General features: G+C 37.6%; 1 protein-coding gene across 5 annotated transcripts in view; it reads right to left on the bottom strand.

Moving 5' to 3' along the window:
* The window catches only part of RNF13 (ring finger protein 13), a 155,531-nt gene that overhangs the window by 125,656 nt on the left and 12,490 nt on the right, over positions 1 to 17,385 (bottom strand). For all 5 annotated transcript variants that reach the window (XM_034996867.1, XM_034996876.1, XM_034996858.1 and 2 more), the window contains exon 2: positions 3,459 to 3,588. In XM_034996867.1, coding sequence (XP_034852758.1) covers positions 3,459 to 3,572 — 114 coding nt within the window. In that variant the 5' untranslated portion in view covers positions 3,573 to 3,588. The remainder of the gene's footprint in view (positions 1 to 3,458; positions 3,589 to 17,385) is intronic.

Raw genomic sequence — 17,385 nt, 5'->3', positions numbered from 1 at the left:
TTGTGTCCCTTCTTCACTCTGTCTCTCTTTGTCAAATAAATAAATAAAATCTTTAAAAAAAAATAAAAAATTAAAATTAAAAATTAAAAAATAAATAAATAAATAAATAAATAAATAAAAATATTCCAGGGTGCCTGGGTGGCTCAGGTGGTTAAGTGTCTGCCTTCGGCTCAGGTCATGATCTCAGGGTCCTGGGAGCCCCTCATTGGGCTCCCTGCTCAGCAGGGCGCCTGCTTCTGCTTCTCCCTCTCCCTCTCTCTCTCATGAATAAATAAAATCTAAAAAAAAAAAAAAGAGAGAAAAAAGTATTCCTATCATGAACAAGACAAACAGAAACATCTTGAGCATAAAAGTGCTTTTTAGTATTGGAGGGTGGACTGCTGCTCATGAAATTAAAGAATGCTTACTGTTAAAATTCTTGAAGTAGAAAATAAAGTTATTCCTCTATGGAATCCCATCCTCAGTGATTGCCATATAACAGTTTTAATCCACCTCTTTTGAAAAGGTCTTTTCTTAACCAGTTCTCTCCTCCGACAGCAGCCTTAACAGAAGGTTTAATTTAATTTAGAAAGTAACAAATGCTAACAATTATTGAGCATTTATGATATCATGCTAAACACCCGACAGGTGTTCATTTATTTAATACTTACAAAAACCCTATAAAGTCAGCCACTATTTTATCATCCTCATTTTACAGACCGTCCACAAAATGTTGAAAATAACTTGCTCTAGTAAGTAGGAGGAACCAGGATTCTCACCCAGGCAGTCTGGTCCCAGAGCTCTAGCTCTTAACTCATTGTCCCTCACTGTCTCTCATACAGTCTCATTTCATAAGTAACTTAAGAGATGTTAAGCTGTTTGTCCAAGAGTGGAAGAACTGGAATTCAACTCACATTCTAACTCCAGTGCAGGAGCTCTTAATAACCACGCTATATAATCTAATCCATTCACACCGCTAACTACCGGGTGCTTCTCTCCTACTCTGCCCACTGGCCTTCATAACCACCTACCAAGCAACAGATTCTCTGACAAATCCCTACAACAGAATCAAAAGGTAGATTGGGAGTAAACCAAAATTGGGTTGTTTGACTCTCTCTGAAGCTACATTAAGATGGATACTAATTCTCAGTAAGATCATGACACACAGCTCAAGGCTAATTAATAATTTCTCATTTCATTTTGGGTCAAAAGAGAGAGAAATGATCAAGTAAGAGATGATGAGGATGAACTACTAACAGAAATAACAACAATCTAAAATACCAAGGAATAGGTGCTATTAAAAGAAAATATGAAAGAATTAAATCTCCAAGGAAAAGCTATTAATTGGTTCATTTTTTGATTTCTTACTGTATAACTCTCACTAGGCACCAGAAACAAAGTGCAGTAAGACACAGTCCTGCCTTCCAAGTACTCACAATCTAGGGGGCTTACTGACAAGTCAGCAACAAACTATAGTAGCACCTCCATATTCTCTTAGAACTCTAACTAGGCTGGACAAACACTGTTGTCAGGGAATTAACAAATGGGAGAATTCAACTGCCAAAAATAAAATCATCTGAATTTTATCTTTTCAAAAGCAGCATCCTAATACCAGTCCAAAATGGACCAAACTGATGCCCAATTTATTTAAATCTGTAATACTACACACTACACTACTACACACTGAAATCTTTCAGGATGCTCTTATTTAATTAAAAGGAAGAGCTAAACATTTTCTGGCTTTTGACTCACTTCCTTTTAACGCTTGTGTTACCACATCTAGTTCCTCTGCCTTGATATTTAGTTCCCCTTTTTACTAGTTACATGCCTTCACAATCTACTCTCCTCCAGCTATTTCTGCACCGTCAGCCTTCCATCCTTTAGTGTCAGCATAAAGACCCCCATTTAAGCAGCTCCCATGCTGATGGTTCCTTCCCTAGATGATACCAACATACATTCCACACATTTACTTGCCTGAAACACGGGGAACACTGCTGGCAAAGACTGACTGTACTTCTATACCTAATATTTTATTTTGTGTCTATATTAAAAAGAAAAAAACCACCTCAGGCAGTCTCATACACTGTTGGAGGTAGTGGGTGAAGGATGAGGAGAATGATAATTATAATGAAGATAAAAAAGATAAAACTTCTACTATCTGTTAGATACTGTTCTAAGCAGTTTATCTTATTTATCACTACAACATACCAGTTTACAAATAAAGAAACTGAAGTACTTAGAGTAGCTAAGTAATTTGATTAGGATCACACAGCTGGTTAAGTTCCCAGAGCAGGCCACTGAAACTTATTTAACCCATCACACAGCTGAACCATAAAATAAAAATCCACTTCAGGTAAAAAGAAAAGAAGGAAAACAAGTAGTGGCAGATGTTACAAACAACAGAGGAAGAGGAGGGGAGAATATGGAAGAAATCAAAGGAGAAAAGGGACACACCAAGAACTTCATTCCCTTATCAGTCCGTAAATCCTCTATTTCATTTCAAAAGTCATCCCAAGAATATTCCAAGGACTCTGGGGACCAATTTAGAGGAAAATTTGCACGTCAATGGACTCTTAGTCCTTAAAGGTTCTACTTTTACTCCATCTACACTATCCCAGAAAAAAATCTAATCAACCAGTTCCCTACTACAGAGGATAACAGAGGGTGACAAATTTCATATGAATTAGAGTTGCTATGATTCAAAAGTTAGGATATAGAAACCAGCCTGGCTCTCCCAAATTATGCAATGACTAGGCCTAGACACTTTCCCAACTACCACAGTATACAGAAACATGGCTGAGGACCACATGAAGCTTCGGTCAGCAACAATTCTGGCCCTTCTGTCTCTAGAACTACCTACTGTCATTAAGCAAATCACTTGTACCCAGAAATTAAAAATAACATATCTTTAACATAGTACCTAGAGTACAGATGTACATACATACACACAGTTAATTCTTCCTTTTCTGGCTTCACAGAAAATATACACTTCCCAGGGTAGAGGACAGTAAGACAACCTAGAAAGAACTACTAAGGTTTTGAGGAGCAATGTTCTATAAAAACTTTTCTCAAAGACAAGATTGTTGTGCATTCCTTCTCATTAACATTAATCTGAGCTTGAAATTTTCTATAAGCATCTTATATAATTTTTCAAAATATCGTTATCAAAGTCATTAGAGCTATGCTAATTACCAAGAAAAACAGTAAGATTCTACACAAATACACAGCATGTAGATACATGTGTGCATGAGGTCTCCTGAGAGTGCACACACTCTCAAGAGCAACATTTATCAGGTACTTATTGTGAGATCTTACGTTAGATATTAAGCAATAAAACAATGAGTAAGGTCCTCCACTTTCAAATAACAACTATGTATACGTGCCTGTATGTTCATAGGTAAATGTCTTATCATTTAGGACTTATAAAAGCTTTTATCTGAAGAATGCTTTTAGACATGAATAAATTTTACTGTACTTACTGCTAAAATGTCTGCTTCTACAGGTAGTAGGTTTAAGAATGCAAAGAGCTGGACAGTCAAGATGGTATAGACTTGTGTGGCCGACAGCATGAGCATCCCTATGGAGAGCAGCATCTTGCTGTAAAATCACCTGGAAGACAAGCAAGTAGGTAACAATGAGCTCTGGTGCTTTGTCCCTGAAAACAAGTCATTTCATATATTAATTCCTGATGTCCAAAAATATCTTAACTACAAACATGGGTTAACATTAAAATTAAACCTATTTCAAAAGCGTAAGAATTTACACAGATTTGGACATTTAGGTAAACACCCAAAGTTAGTTAACAACTACCTAACTCATGGTGACTAAGTTCTGTGTTTTAACCACAAAACAAATGTCTTCCCGCAGTTCTCGGTGTACAGTATAGCTTGTCTACTACCTCAGTAATGAAGGGAACTAGATTTCAATCTAAATAATGGCTTAAAAACACTTCACAATTTTTACAATTTTAAGGAATTTTTATACTTCTTTGAATATAACTTATAATTTCTCATGTAAATTTACTTATTTATTCTTGCATATTGTACCCACTTTAGAGAAGGTAAAAAAAATAGCCATATATTATAAAGTAATATGCTTTGCCCTTTCCCTCTTAACAATATATACCTTTTTCCCTCTCTACATCCCAATGTCAACAGTGCAGCTACCTTTTCCAGCCTCATCCAATTTTCTACGTGAGTCCTTATCTATCTTGCAGCAAAAAGATACTGAAGGCAGATGCTTAGGGACTAAACAATAAGCAGGTAATAAGTATTAAAACTCTCTTGGTAGGCCTCAACCATTGGTATAACATATTTTTTTAAAGTTGAGAACAAAGTTTGCAAAGACAGGGCCTTTATAATGAATTAGTTCATTAAATGCCACCAACTCAAGTAAGACCAATTTTGATGATGATTACTGTTGATAAGGCTCTGTATTTGGAGACTACCATACAGACTCAAACTATGACTCTTTGACACACACTGAAAGAGAAAGACCTCTGAATACTTTTTGAACTACCTTCTTACAAAGCCATTAAGATCAAAGAAGAAATAAAGTTGAAAACATGTCAAATGTATAGCTCTATTCCACAGAGACAGAAAGTAGATTAGTGGTTGTTGGGGGGGGGTGGGGCTGGAGGTAGGAGTCAAGGGAGGGGTGGTGGGCAGCCAGGAATGGGGAATAACTGCCCATGGGTATGGGGTTTCTTTTCGGGGTGATTAAAATTTAGATTGTGGTGGGGCGCCTGGGTGGCTCAGTCGTTAAGTGTCTGCCTTCAGCTCAGGCCATGATCCCAGGGTCCTGGGATTGAGGCCCGCATCAGGCTCCCTGCTCTGCAGGAAGCCTGCTTCTCCCTCTCCCATTCCCCCTGCTTGTGTTCCCTCTCTTGCTGTGTCTCTGTCAAATAAATAAAATCTTTAAAAAAATAATATAAAAATAAAATAAAATTTAGATTGTGGTGATGGTTGCACAACTTTATAAATATATTAAAAATCACTGTGCTGGGACACCTGGGTGGCTCAGCCGGTTAAGCAACTGCCTTCAGCTCAGATCATAATCCCAGGGTGCTGGGATCGAGCCCCAGAGCCCCACATCGGGCTCCCTGCTCAGCAGGGAGCCTACCCCTCCCTCTCCCTCTGTCTGCCGCTCCCCCTGCCTATGCGCTCCCTCTGCCTGTGCTCGCTTGCTCTCACACTATCTCTGACAAATAAATAAAAAAATTTTTTTTAAAAATTACTGTGCTGTTCACTTTAAATGGGTCAATCTTATGGTGTGTGAATTCAGTCTACAAAGCTTTTTTTTTTTAAGTACAGATTTGTTATTAGTTTCTTAGGTAAAATATATAATATACCTCTGTGCAGAAAAGAATTAACATGGCAGGCCTGAGGCTGCTATCCTTAGAAAGACCTGCTTGCAGGGTTGGCCCTTCACGGGCATCTGGGAACTTGGATTTCAGGAGGGTTGTATCATTCCCCCATAAGAACAGCTCATTGTGTCTGAACTCTGCAATGTGGTTATGTTGAAAACACATTTTCTTTCTGGGAATCTGAAATTTTAAATATGCTAGGCAGAGGGTACATACAGAACATTCCCCAATAGAAATCCTGGGCACTGAGCTTCCCTGGTAGACATTTCATATGTGTTGTCATAACTCAGTGCTGAGGAATTAAGCATATACTATATGACTCCATTGAGAGAGGACTCTTAAAAGCTTACATCCAGTCTTCTCTGGACTTTATCCCATGTGCCTTTTCCCTTTGCTGATTTTGTTTTGTATCCTTTCACTGTAATAAATCATAGTTATGAGTACAACCAGATGCTGAGTCCTGTAAGTCGTTCTAGTAAATCACTGAACCTGCAGGTAGTCTTAGAGATCCCCAGCACAACCACACTAGATAATTTCTGGCCAGAAATCATATCATAACAAATATGCAAATCCTCATAAAATAAGGTACAGTTACTACTAAGCCTTGTTAGAAAGAATATGCAGTATGTTGACTACTGATGTGTTTGAGAAACTTCATCTGAGTAAGAACTATGACTTTCTTTGTAAAGTTCTGGAATTCCCAGCCAACTTTGGGGGTAAGGAGAGGGAGAAAGAGTTTAGAGGAAAAATAACTCTAAGGGTATAATAACCACAACAACTATAACTGATCACTAAGTGCCAAGCATTTCTCTAAGCATGTTATCAAGTTACACTCATCTAAACCTAACAACTCCCTTTTCAGAGATGAGGAAAACTTAAGTATTGGTAAGTAACTCACTCAAGTTCAAACAACGAATAATGGCAGAACCGGGGTTCAACAAACCCAGGCAGCTTCCAAAATCCACACTCTAAAGGCCAATGGACAATAAAATCAATAATCAAGGTTGATGTTCAAAAGGTAATGACCCTATGCTTAAACAGGTACTCAAAGGCTTCAAACCAAAGTTCATGGCACAACAGCCACTTAATTGTTTCCTTCTTTTACTCTGGATATGAGGGGGAGGAGGGGGCTGGGAGAGAAGGAGTGCATATGTGTATATTTAACAATATGCAGTGAGTTTGGTTATACTTATTTTTGCTTTTACTGCCTTTTTAAAAATAACACATTCTGGAGTTTTTATAGTCTCTATTTACAAAACTAGTTCTTGTTCATTGTAAAAAATGTACAAAAAATTTAAACCACTCATAATCACCAAATTAAGGAATAACCAGTGTATTTTGATGTATAATAACCTTCCATTCTTTTAGTTATATGTATGTTCAAATATATATTTAGCAAAATTGGGGATATATGGTATGTTCATGTTGTTTTGTCAAATGTATTCTTTTCACTTCAAATATTGTGAATATTTTCCTAATTCATTAACTATACTTGAAAAAATTAAAAATTTCAAACCCTGTACCACAACATGTCCTGGAGAACCACTGCAAGTAGCAGTCCAGGAGGCCTTCTGGGGCTTCCACACCTTCTAAACATTTTTTTTTTAATGTATTTCATACATTGGGTTTCCACACATGACTTTGTTTATATAAAATGAAAACTATTGGTTTAAAACAGTGTATAATGACCACATGTCATTCCATATGAATGTGCTATAACGGATTTAATGGAATCTCTATTGTTGGAAATTTTTTTTTACCATTATAAACTCTGCAATAAATACTCTTGTAGTTAAACCTTATAGGCACACCCTTAGTTTTTTTAAGGTCACAGGAGTAGTAGTATTAAAACTGTGCCAAGAAATAGGAGATCTAGTATTTGACAGACCTAGGTTTATGTCGTAGTACTGACACATACTAACAGTGTGATTTTGAGAGAAAATGACTAACTTACTTCATCTGTAAAAGGATATTACTCAGGATTTAAAAAGATAACTCTGGAATAAATACAAAAATGCATATAAGGACTTAACAGCAGCAGAATATAGGAGGAAGAGAATTTGAGTGGTGCTGCCAAAAGACAAAAGAGGAAATACTAAAGGAGAACTACAGTTAGTGGAGGTGAGTACAATGTGGGAATTTTTTTTGCTTAATGTTTGTGAAGTACTCTGGTGGACATGTAAACAGATAGTGATAAATAGAAGTCAGGAGCTCTACCCAAAGCATTGAGCGATTTAGGAATCATCAACAAATAGGTGATAACTAAAGTGGTCTCAATGTAAAAAAAAGTGAAAATTAAGAAGAGAAGAGGGCTAAAGAAAACTGAAGAATATCTAAGGTTAAGGGTCCGGAGAAAGGGAAAATAGAGAAAGACTGATTTCACAAAAGTCACGAAAGAATTTTGAAATCAATGTCGGGGGGAAGGCAGGCAGTTAGTCAACAGAGGTAAACTATAAAGAAGTGGCAAAAAGTCTAAAATATTCAGAGTCTGCCCAATCTAAACAATTTTATTCCCCAGCAGTCCAAAAGGTATCCTTACTCTGATCAACTCACGACTTCCAAGAATGCACCCTGCTGTCACCAGCCCTATATCTTCATTCATGTTATCCAGAAATTTAAAATCCACTCCACTATCTTCAAAGGAAAATTTAGGAGAAAACTAAGAATCCTATGATATCCTATACAAAATTTTTTGTGTAAATATACACCATTTCTGTAAAAAAGATCCATGGTTATTAACACACATTCTAAAAAAAAAAAAAAAAAAAAAAATCACACAAATCTCCAAGAAGTCTTCCAGAGAAAAAGGTTAATAAGCTTAAATCCTCAATGCTTTCTTATAACACTTAAACTACTGGGTTAAGATATAGACTGTCAAACTGTATTATTAGGCAACATTATTTATTAGGAAAAGGACTTCCTAATTTATGAAAAGCATGACAAGTAGAAAAACTATAAGCTAATTATAAAAGCTTGTCACCAAAACAAAAACATTCCCTGAAACATTCTTGAAATCAAGTGTGACCCTTAAAGAAACCTGGAAGCTACTCATGGACTATTACAAAAAGTGGTTCCTTTCCCATAGGAGACTTTCCTACGCTGCCCTGATACACACCCACACATGCTTGTCTGTCAAAATCCAGTATACTCTTCATTGAGTACAAAAGCTGCACCTGGATGAATGTAAGGTTCTCAGTGAAGATATATGTTGATATGCTATGTTCCCAGTCTGTATTCTTCTACAAAGCTAGTGGAACCTGGTGTCAGGTTATGGCCAATCATTTATTAAGAGTGTTAATGTCAACCAGAACCCCTCACTGCTCATGCAGAGTGGGTATTATACCTTTCTTCACCATTACAATTCTCATCAGCCTCTTATCTTTGAATTAATTCAACTACTGCGGCTCCTATAGCAGATTTCAATAAAAGTATTGTTTGTTGTGACTTTTATCACCCCCAAATAGAACACATTCTATTGAGGACATTTCTTTAGAACCATGTTTAGAAAGAGCACACAGAACAGCCTTCTAATAAAACTGAAGCCACCACCTTGGCCCCTCTGGCCAACTAAGTAGTCTAAGTTTTAGCAAGCACCTTTAACCCTGTGTGATTAACTAAACCTTTCTTGGTGCATCTGTAGATCATGCATTGTTTCCAGTCTGGGAACCAAACCCTCTTACACAACCTGCCCCAACCCCCACTCCCCCAGGCACCAATACACAACCTCCAGGCACCAGGATGTCTGGAGCTGCATGTAATCAAGTGTTATAGACCACTGTGCTCCCCTTTTACTGATTAATTGCCCTAAAGTTCTTTTAAAAATCTTTGGGCCAGGCAGAAACCTCAGAGCTGGTTTTGGAAGTCAACCTTCTTCCCAGGTGGTGGGCATCCTGAATAAAGCTCATATTCCTTTCTTTCCCCACTGCCAAGTTTTGTTTTTGGTTTTTTTTTTAAGATTTTATTTATTTGTTTGAGAGTGAGAGAGAGCATGAACGGTAGGGAGGGGCAGAGGGAAAGGGAGAAGCAGACTCTCTGCTGAGGAGGAAGCCAGGTGCGGGGCTTGATCCCAGGACTCTGGGATCACCACTGGAGCCGAAGGCAGACTCTTAACCGACAGAGCCACCCAGGCACCCCTTTTTCCAAGTTTTTATTTAAATTCCAGTTAGTGGGGTACCTGGGTGGCTCAGTTGCTTAAGTGTCCGAGTCTTGACTTGGGCTCAAATCATGATGGCAGGGTCGTAAGATCGAGGCCCACGTCAGGGCTCCATGCTCAGCGTGGAGTCTGCTTATCCCTCTCGTACCCACCACCATTTTCGTGAGCTCACTCTCTCTCAAATAAATGAATAAATATTTCAAAAAATTTAAATTCCAGCTAGTTAACATACGGTGTAATATTTGTTTCAGGTACAGAATTTAGTGATTCATCACTTACATACAACACCCAGTGCTCATCACAAGTCAAAACTTTCCAGTCAAAACTTGTCTCTTGAGTATTGGCTTTTCAAGCAACAAGTAGCTGAACTTCGGTTTTTGGTAACAAAATCTTGCTTGTTACAAATACCTACCTCTTTTCTTCCATACCACCCTCTCTCTCCCTTTCCATATCTTTCCCTCTCTTTCTCTCTTTCCTTCTCCTCTCCCTCTCTCTCTGTCTCTCGATAATTACCAAAATAGAACATGACTCTATATTCATTCTAAGTATTCCTATAATGAGAGTAAGGCTGCACTTCTTCAACGGAAGTTTATAGTAGAGAATATGCTAGAATTCCTTGAGACCTACCAAGCAAATTTCTTAGAGGTATAGCCATTACCATGATCTCTGATCATATCTAATTGTGCTTACTACTTGACAGAATTTGGTCATGGTGCTGTTGAATTTGGTTTACTAGGATTGAGAATTTTTGCATCAATATTCCTAAGAAATACTGGTCTATAGTTTTCTTGTAGTATCTTTGTCTGGCTTTCATATCAGAATAATGCTGGTCCTATATAATGAGCTAGGAAGTATTCCCTCCTTTTCAACTTTTTGAAATAGTTTAAGAAGGATTGGTTGTTTTTTTTTTTAAAGATTTTATTTATTTATTTGACAGAGACACAGCGAGAGAGGGCACACAAGCAGGGGGAGTTGGAGAGGGAGAAGCAGGCTTCCCACAGAGCGGGGAGCCCGATGCGGGGCTCGATCCCAAGACCCTGGGATCATGACCTGAGCCGAAGGCAGACGCTTAACGACTGAGCCACCCAGGCGCCCCTAATTCTTTTTTTTATTATGTTATGTTAATCACCATACATTACATCATTAGTTTTTAATTTAGTGTTCCATGATTCATTGTTTGCGTATAACACCCAGTGCCCATGCAGAACGTGCCCTCTTTAATACCCATCACCAGGCTAACCCATCCTCCCACCCCCTCCCCTCTAGAATCCTCAGTTTGTTTTTCAGAGTCCATAGTCCCTAATGGTTCATCTCCCCCAGGATTGGTATAATTCTTTTTAAAAATATTTGGTAGACTTCACCAGTGAAGCCATTTGGTCCTGAGCTTTTCTTGCTTGGGAGGTTTTTAATATTGATATGATCTCCTTACTAGTCATAAAATCTATTCAGATCTTCTATTTCTTTATGATTCAGTATTAGTAGGTTGTGTGTTCCATTTCAACTTGGTTATCCAATTTTTTGCTTTACAATTGTTCACAGTATTCTTTCATAATCCTTTTCATTTCTGTAAAATTGGTAATAATGTTTCCTCTTTCATGTCTGATTTTAGTTGAGCCTTTTTATTCCTTAAGTCTAGCTAAAGGTTTATTAATTGTTAATCTTTCCAAAGAACCAAGCCTTGATTGTTACTTTTCTCTTAGCCTTGTTTTTCAGAACTTGAACACCTATTGTTGTTGTTGTTGTTGTTATCTGTATGTTGTTGTTATTATTATCCGTATGCCCAAACAGAGCAAAGATGCCAGTTATTCATCTAATGCTGGTCCGGTATTTGCAAAATTTAAAATTTAAAATTTAAAAACTTCCCCAAGCATCACAGTAAATCCTAACCCCACATTTAAATCTGTGACAATACCATACAATTCATCTACACAAAATTACATCCTAAACCTTCATTTTACAAATGGGGATGCATTTAATAAGTGTTTAAGGCCAACAACTTTCAGGAAATTCCCTTCCAAACAACTTTTTATTCTGAAGATAACTCACATCCTGACATCAACTAGTTCAAGGCCAAATAACACTCATGAAACAGCTAATCATCTCCATAGGAAAGCCTATGAATAAACTCAACTCTATTGGTTCTCAAGCTACTTTCCTGAGCATGACCAGCATTCCAAAAATGGACCAAAATACTCCACTGCTAAAATAATGGTAATCTTTTCCTAATTTGCCAAAAGATTTAATGGACAGTAATTTCAATTTGCTTTTCTTCATAAATTTATTTTATATTACAAAATGCATCAAAAGAATATATGCTATAGCAAGCACTAACAAAAAAAATAAGTGAACAACTGGGGCGTCTGGGTGGCTCGGCCATTGGGTGTCTACCTTCGGCTCAGGTCATGGTCCCAGGGTCCTGGGATCGAGCCCCCAGCTGGGCTCCCTGCTCTACGGGAGGCCCGCTTCTCCCTCACCCACTCCCCCTACTTGTGTTCCCTCTCTCGCTGTGTCTCTCTCTCTAATAAATAATCTTTAAAAAAAAAAAAAGTGAACTAGTTAACTACTTTAGTGCAAAATTTATAATAGCCAAATCACATTTCATAAAACAGATTTTTTTTAACAAAATGTGCTAATGGTCATGTACGTATATTGTGTATATATGGTACTATGTTTCCTCTAAAATACTATAATGACTTGTTGTTTGAATTGAGAACATCAATAACTTCACAGTATTCCCTAAAAAGCATCATGACTTCCAAGAGTTTTAACAACTGAGAACAACTAATATAAATTAGATTCCCATTAAGCATGGTTTTGTTTTTTTTTTTAAGATTTTATTTATTTATTTGAGAGAGAGAGAATGAGAGACAGAGAGCATGAGAGGGAGGAGGGTCAGAGGGAGAAGCAGACTCCCCGCCAAGCAGGGAGCCCGATGCGGGACTCGATCCCGGGACTCCAGGATCACGACCTGAGCCGAAGGCAGTCGCTCAACCAACTGAGCCACCCAGGTGCCCCTAAGCATGGTTTTTTAAAGAAATGGTTGAGAGGCTGTCATGAACAAAAGAAAAAAAACAACAGGCTTAATTAACTTTTTAAGCAAAAATAAGATGGCTAATAGTTCTTTGAAAGGAAACCATAGGTTGCCCATCTAATTTCTCTAATGCAAAGCTATCCAAACTAAAAAAAGGTTCATCTAAGATTTTTAACCATTACCATCAACAAAAGCAAAATTTTTTCAGGTTCCATGACAATGCTTTACAAATTGATTTTTCCCAACAAATGAAACAAAATGAACAAATTTTTAATTTCAAAAGGTTAGGAAATAGCAAAACATCAATTCCTTCCAACCTCAGGGCCTCATACAAACTATTCCCAATGTTTAGTATGTAGTCACATTGACTTTTTCCCCCCATAGAAACAGTATTTTACTATTTCCCTCAAAATATCAACTATAATAGAATCAAGGATATTTCTACTGTTAAGTGACAGAATTCATGTCCTGTTCTTCCACAACATATACCCTTTCTTAGTCTTATGCAAAAATAAACAATGAGTTCTCCTTTTTTATATTAAACATTATTGAGCATTAGGCATTAAAAATAAAATTAATCAATTGTGGTATGTACATATAATGTAATTCACTACACCAATGAAAATGAACAACAGCTATATAACACAGATGAATTTCACAACAATAACCCTAAGCCAATAAAGCCACAAGGAATGCAAACATAATTCCACTCATATGAAGTTCTTTAAAAAACAAAGCAGATGAAATTTTGCAGAGATTCACACTTAAGTTAAAACAAAGAAAAATGAGGAAGTTATCATAAAAATATACAATGGGTACCTCAAGGGTAAGAAAGGGGACTGTGATCAGGGAAAGGTTGCTTCTAGTATGCCACCAATATTCCATATCTCAACCTGGGCTGTGGCAAGATGGGAACTGGCATTATCATTATTCCTTAAAAACATACAGGAATGTTTAATGCACTCTACTGTTTCTATAATTCTAACCATTTTTTTTTTTTAAGAAAAAAAAGAAGAGAATAAAGTAGCCTGCCATTTAAAACAAGACTTTTTTGTTTTGTTTCTCTGACTACATGGAGATGTTATAAAAGCTGGCGAGTAGTAGCTTACCGAGATCACACTCACACTAAGCACGTCAACAAATAAGCAACTATTAAAATCCAGACTCATATCCAACCCCAGTTCCAGCTTCTCCTTCACTGGACAGGAGATGGTATCTGGTAATGTGTACTACTCATATTATTAACATGTACTCCAGCTGTTTCTTATCACCAAGGAAGTTTGGAAAATATGCTTTAGTCCAGTACAGCACTTATCACCTGGGGGCCTGGGATAAAAATTTTAAACAATGTCCCCTAGTGAATCCTTAGATCAAGCCAAATTTGGAAAACATGGTTCTCAACCATAAACTGGCAACTGGCATACCAAGTCATTATTCATAAACTTCAAGTCAAAGAGGTATGGAATAGAGGGAGTGAATTAGAGGGAGAAAAAAAACAGAAGAGGAACGCTAACAAAAATACACGCCATAATTCTCTCAAATACCACCGTTGTCACCAGTGCCACAGGTTGCCAACCCAGCCATAAGCCACCCAGCAAACAAGAAAAAGACAACAATGAAACTGCTTTCATGGATATCAGAATCTTAGGCACCATTTAAGGAAACATGGCAGGAAAACTGTTTTCTAGGTTATCAAAAATACCATGCTCGGTATACTTCAAAGTATCAATCTCCTGAACCAGAATATTTTTTTAGGATGCTTCACACAAAAGTCACCACCATCTCTATAGATACATCAGTAGAGAACTTAATTTTAAGCCAGGTACTCTGCTGAGTATCTGACAGGACTGTTTTCCCATCTAATCCTCAGAATAACCTGCTCAAGTAAAATGAATATTTCTTTGTGCTAGCATTCCAGTTTCCCTATTTTAGGGGACACGATTTCTATACGTACTAGAGACTGAATAAATGAACCAATTTCCATACCATTATCTCAGCCCCTAGCCCTCCCTCTTTAATTTATGCAGAATTTTTGAACAAAAAGCTGAGCATGCCCGCTCAATGACCCATACAGTTTGGATGATAAGCATGAAATCTGGCCAACCATGTTAATTGTGGAGGAGCATGGGACACCAGATCAAGTTATACCATTCCTCCTGATAACCGTTTCTTTAAAATATCACCCGAGGGGTGCCCGGGTGGCTCAGTCAGTTGAGTATCTGACTCTTGATCTCGGCTCAGGTCTTTATCTCAGGGCCGTGAGTTCAAGCCCCACTTTGGGCTCCACGCTGGATATGGAACCAACTTAAATGAAATAAAATAAAAATAAATAAAATATCACCCCAGAGCTCTATTCCTGGCCTTCTTTTCTGTACACCCCACTCTCCCTTGGCAAATGCCTGCAACCTGCCTCTGTACCCACCATGCCTCACTTAGTCTCCTCCACGTTTTTTTTTTTTACTCCTCATAATATTCATTACTTTCTATCCTATTATAGTTTCCTTAAATGTCATGTTTATGGTTTAGTGTCCATCTTTGCTGTAAGACTATAAACTCCTCCAAAACAGGAATCTTTAATTTACAAATGTATCACAAGTATCTAAACAGTACATGGCATGTATTATATGTTCAATATTTGTAGAATGAATGCACACATGACCTCTCTTGGTATTATCTTCTACAGAGCCTCTGAATGTGGCCACCCCTTAATCATGGTTAAAAAAAAAAAAAATTAAGACCTTAACACTAAAAGTATTGAATAAATATTATAAAAGAAAACAATTTGCTAATACATATAAAGTCTGAGTGGTAGAACTCTATATTGTTTTTATTTTCTTTATATTTATCTGCATATTTTAAAATAAAAAAATTAGGGGCGCCTGGGTGGCTCAGTCATTAAGTGTCTGCCTTCGGCTCAGGTCATGATCCCAGGGTCCGGGGATCAAGCCCTGCATCAGGCTCCCTGCTCAGCGGGAGGTCTGCTTCTCCCTCTCCCACTCCCCCTGCTTGTGTTCCCTCTCTCGCTCTCTGCCAAATAAATAAAATCTTTAAAAAAAAAAAAAATTAAAACTTTTCTAAAAGTCTATTTCATTTATATAATGTATACCAAACAGAAGCCTAAAAGAAAATATACAGAAATCTTAACCAAAATCCATTCCACTTGTTCAAGTTTTCTAAGTGCACATTACTTTTATACTAAAAAAAAAAAGTTAACGAGCAAGCAATAAGGTCTTACAATTCACAAGTCCATTCACAATTTAAAAATGAAATGATTTCTTCTGAAATGAAATGTACAATCAAAAAAACAAAAAAACAAAACAAAAAAGTGTGAAGAAAGGGCATATCTTAAGCCAAGAGTTAAGAAATCCTTTGTTGTTTTCTCTCTGTAAAGCATTCAAAAGGTTCCATCCCACGCCATAGTCCTTTTAGATATTATTGCCATAAAGTTCAAAAGTAGCAGCCATTTGGGCTCCAAGGAATGTACATCAGTTGGCAATAAATCACGATGAACCACAGGCAATAGCTTAACTGTGATGCCATGGATTACTAGCACCCCACTTCCATTGCCAAGGAGCTCAGCACTGTGTTCACAACCAAAAACATGACCAAACCAATACCAAAACTTCAAATTTTAGTTCTAGCTCCTGGAACCACTCCAGGGATCAATTTTCTATCAGCAGGGGTTCAATAATGAGACAAACCTCAACCATGTGGACTGCTTGATAGACCATGCAACAAGAGCAAGAAAAGGAAAATACAGTTCACAGGAACATGGAAGAAAAACCCCCTTTTTCTAGTAAGTTCCCTCTAGCACTCTGTCCCCTCCAGCACCCTGTCCCCTTCAAGGCCTGATAAAGCTTGACATCCTGCTCTTTGTAAATGAGAACCAGTCCTTTATTGCAGAGCAGGTATTGATGGGGAAGTTTGGAGCACAAAGAAAATAAATTGGTAACTGACTCGGTTAATTTTCTGTTCATGACAGTATTTAAATAAGGCAGTGTTTCTCTCACTTAACAGGAGAAAAAGGAAAATAAATATATGGCCATTAGCATGTTATTAAGGCCAGAATATGAAAGAGCACTGACAGTCTCTTTGAAGTATCATTGATTTTTAAAAGCCACACATATTTCATATTTTATTCTAGGCTATTATCCATGTATGTTTTAAAATAAAAATGTTCTCAATTACATAACAATTGATTGTTACATTTATCAGCTTCCAGAGGCAGCCCACATTCCCTGACTGGTGGGCCCCTTTCTCTACCTCCAAAGGCAGCAATGGCAGATGATACCTTTCACATCACATTATTCTAAACTCCTCTTCTGCTTCTTTCTTCTAAATACCCTACCTGGACAATCCAGGATAATCTTCCTACCCCAAAGTCCTTAACCATATCTGCAAAGTTCCTTTTATCACATAAGATAATATATTCACAGGTTCCAGGTATTAGGATGTGGACATCTTTGAGGTCACTGTTCTGTCTACCACAATAATTATTCCATTTCTCATCAAACCTTCAATTTATTCATTTACATCAGTATGGAATCATGGATTACTATTTTGTTCAACGGGTTATAAACTGTTACAGTTAATTATTTTGATGCCTAATTGTCCCCATCTTGGCTCAAACTGGCTTGTGTCTTTTTGTTTTTTTGTTTTTTAAAGATTTTATTTATTTATTTGACAGAGACAGAGATAGCGAGAGCAGGAACACAAGCAGCGGGAGTGGGAGAGGGAGAAGCAGGCTTCCTGCCGAGCAGGGAGCCCGATGTGGGACTCGATCCCAGGACCCTGGGATCATGACCTGAGCTGAAGGCAGACGCTTAACGACTGAGCCACCCAGGCGCCCTGGCTTGT

The sequence above is a fragment of the Mirounga leonina genome, unplaced genomic scaffold (genome assembly GCF_011800145.1).
Source record: "Mirounga leonina isolate KUSES-001 unplaced genomic scaffold, KU_Mleo_1.0 Mir_115, whole genome shotgun sequence".
Lineage (NCBI taxonomy): Eukaryota > Metazoa > Chordata > Mammalia > Carnivora > Phocidae > Mirounga > Mirounga leonina.
The sequence above is the reverse complement of the archived record's forward strand: the minus strand, read 5'-3'. Positions and strand labels throughout refer to the sequence as shown.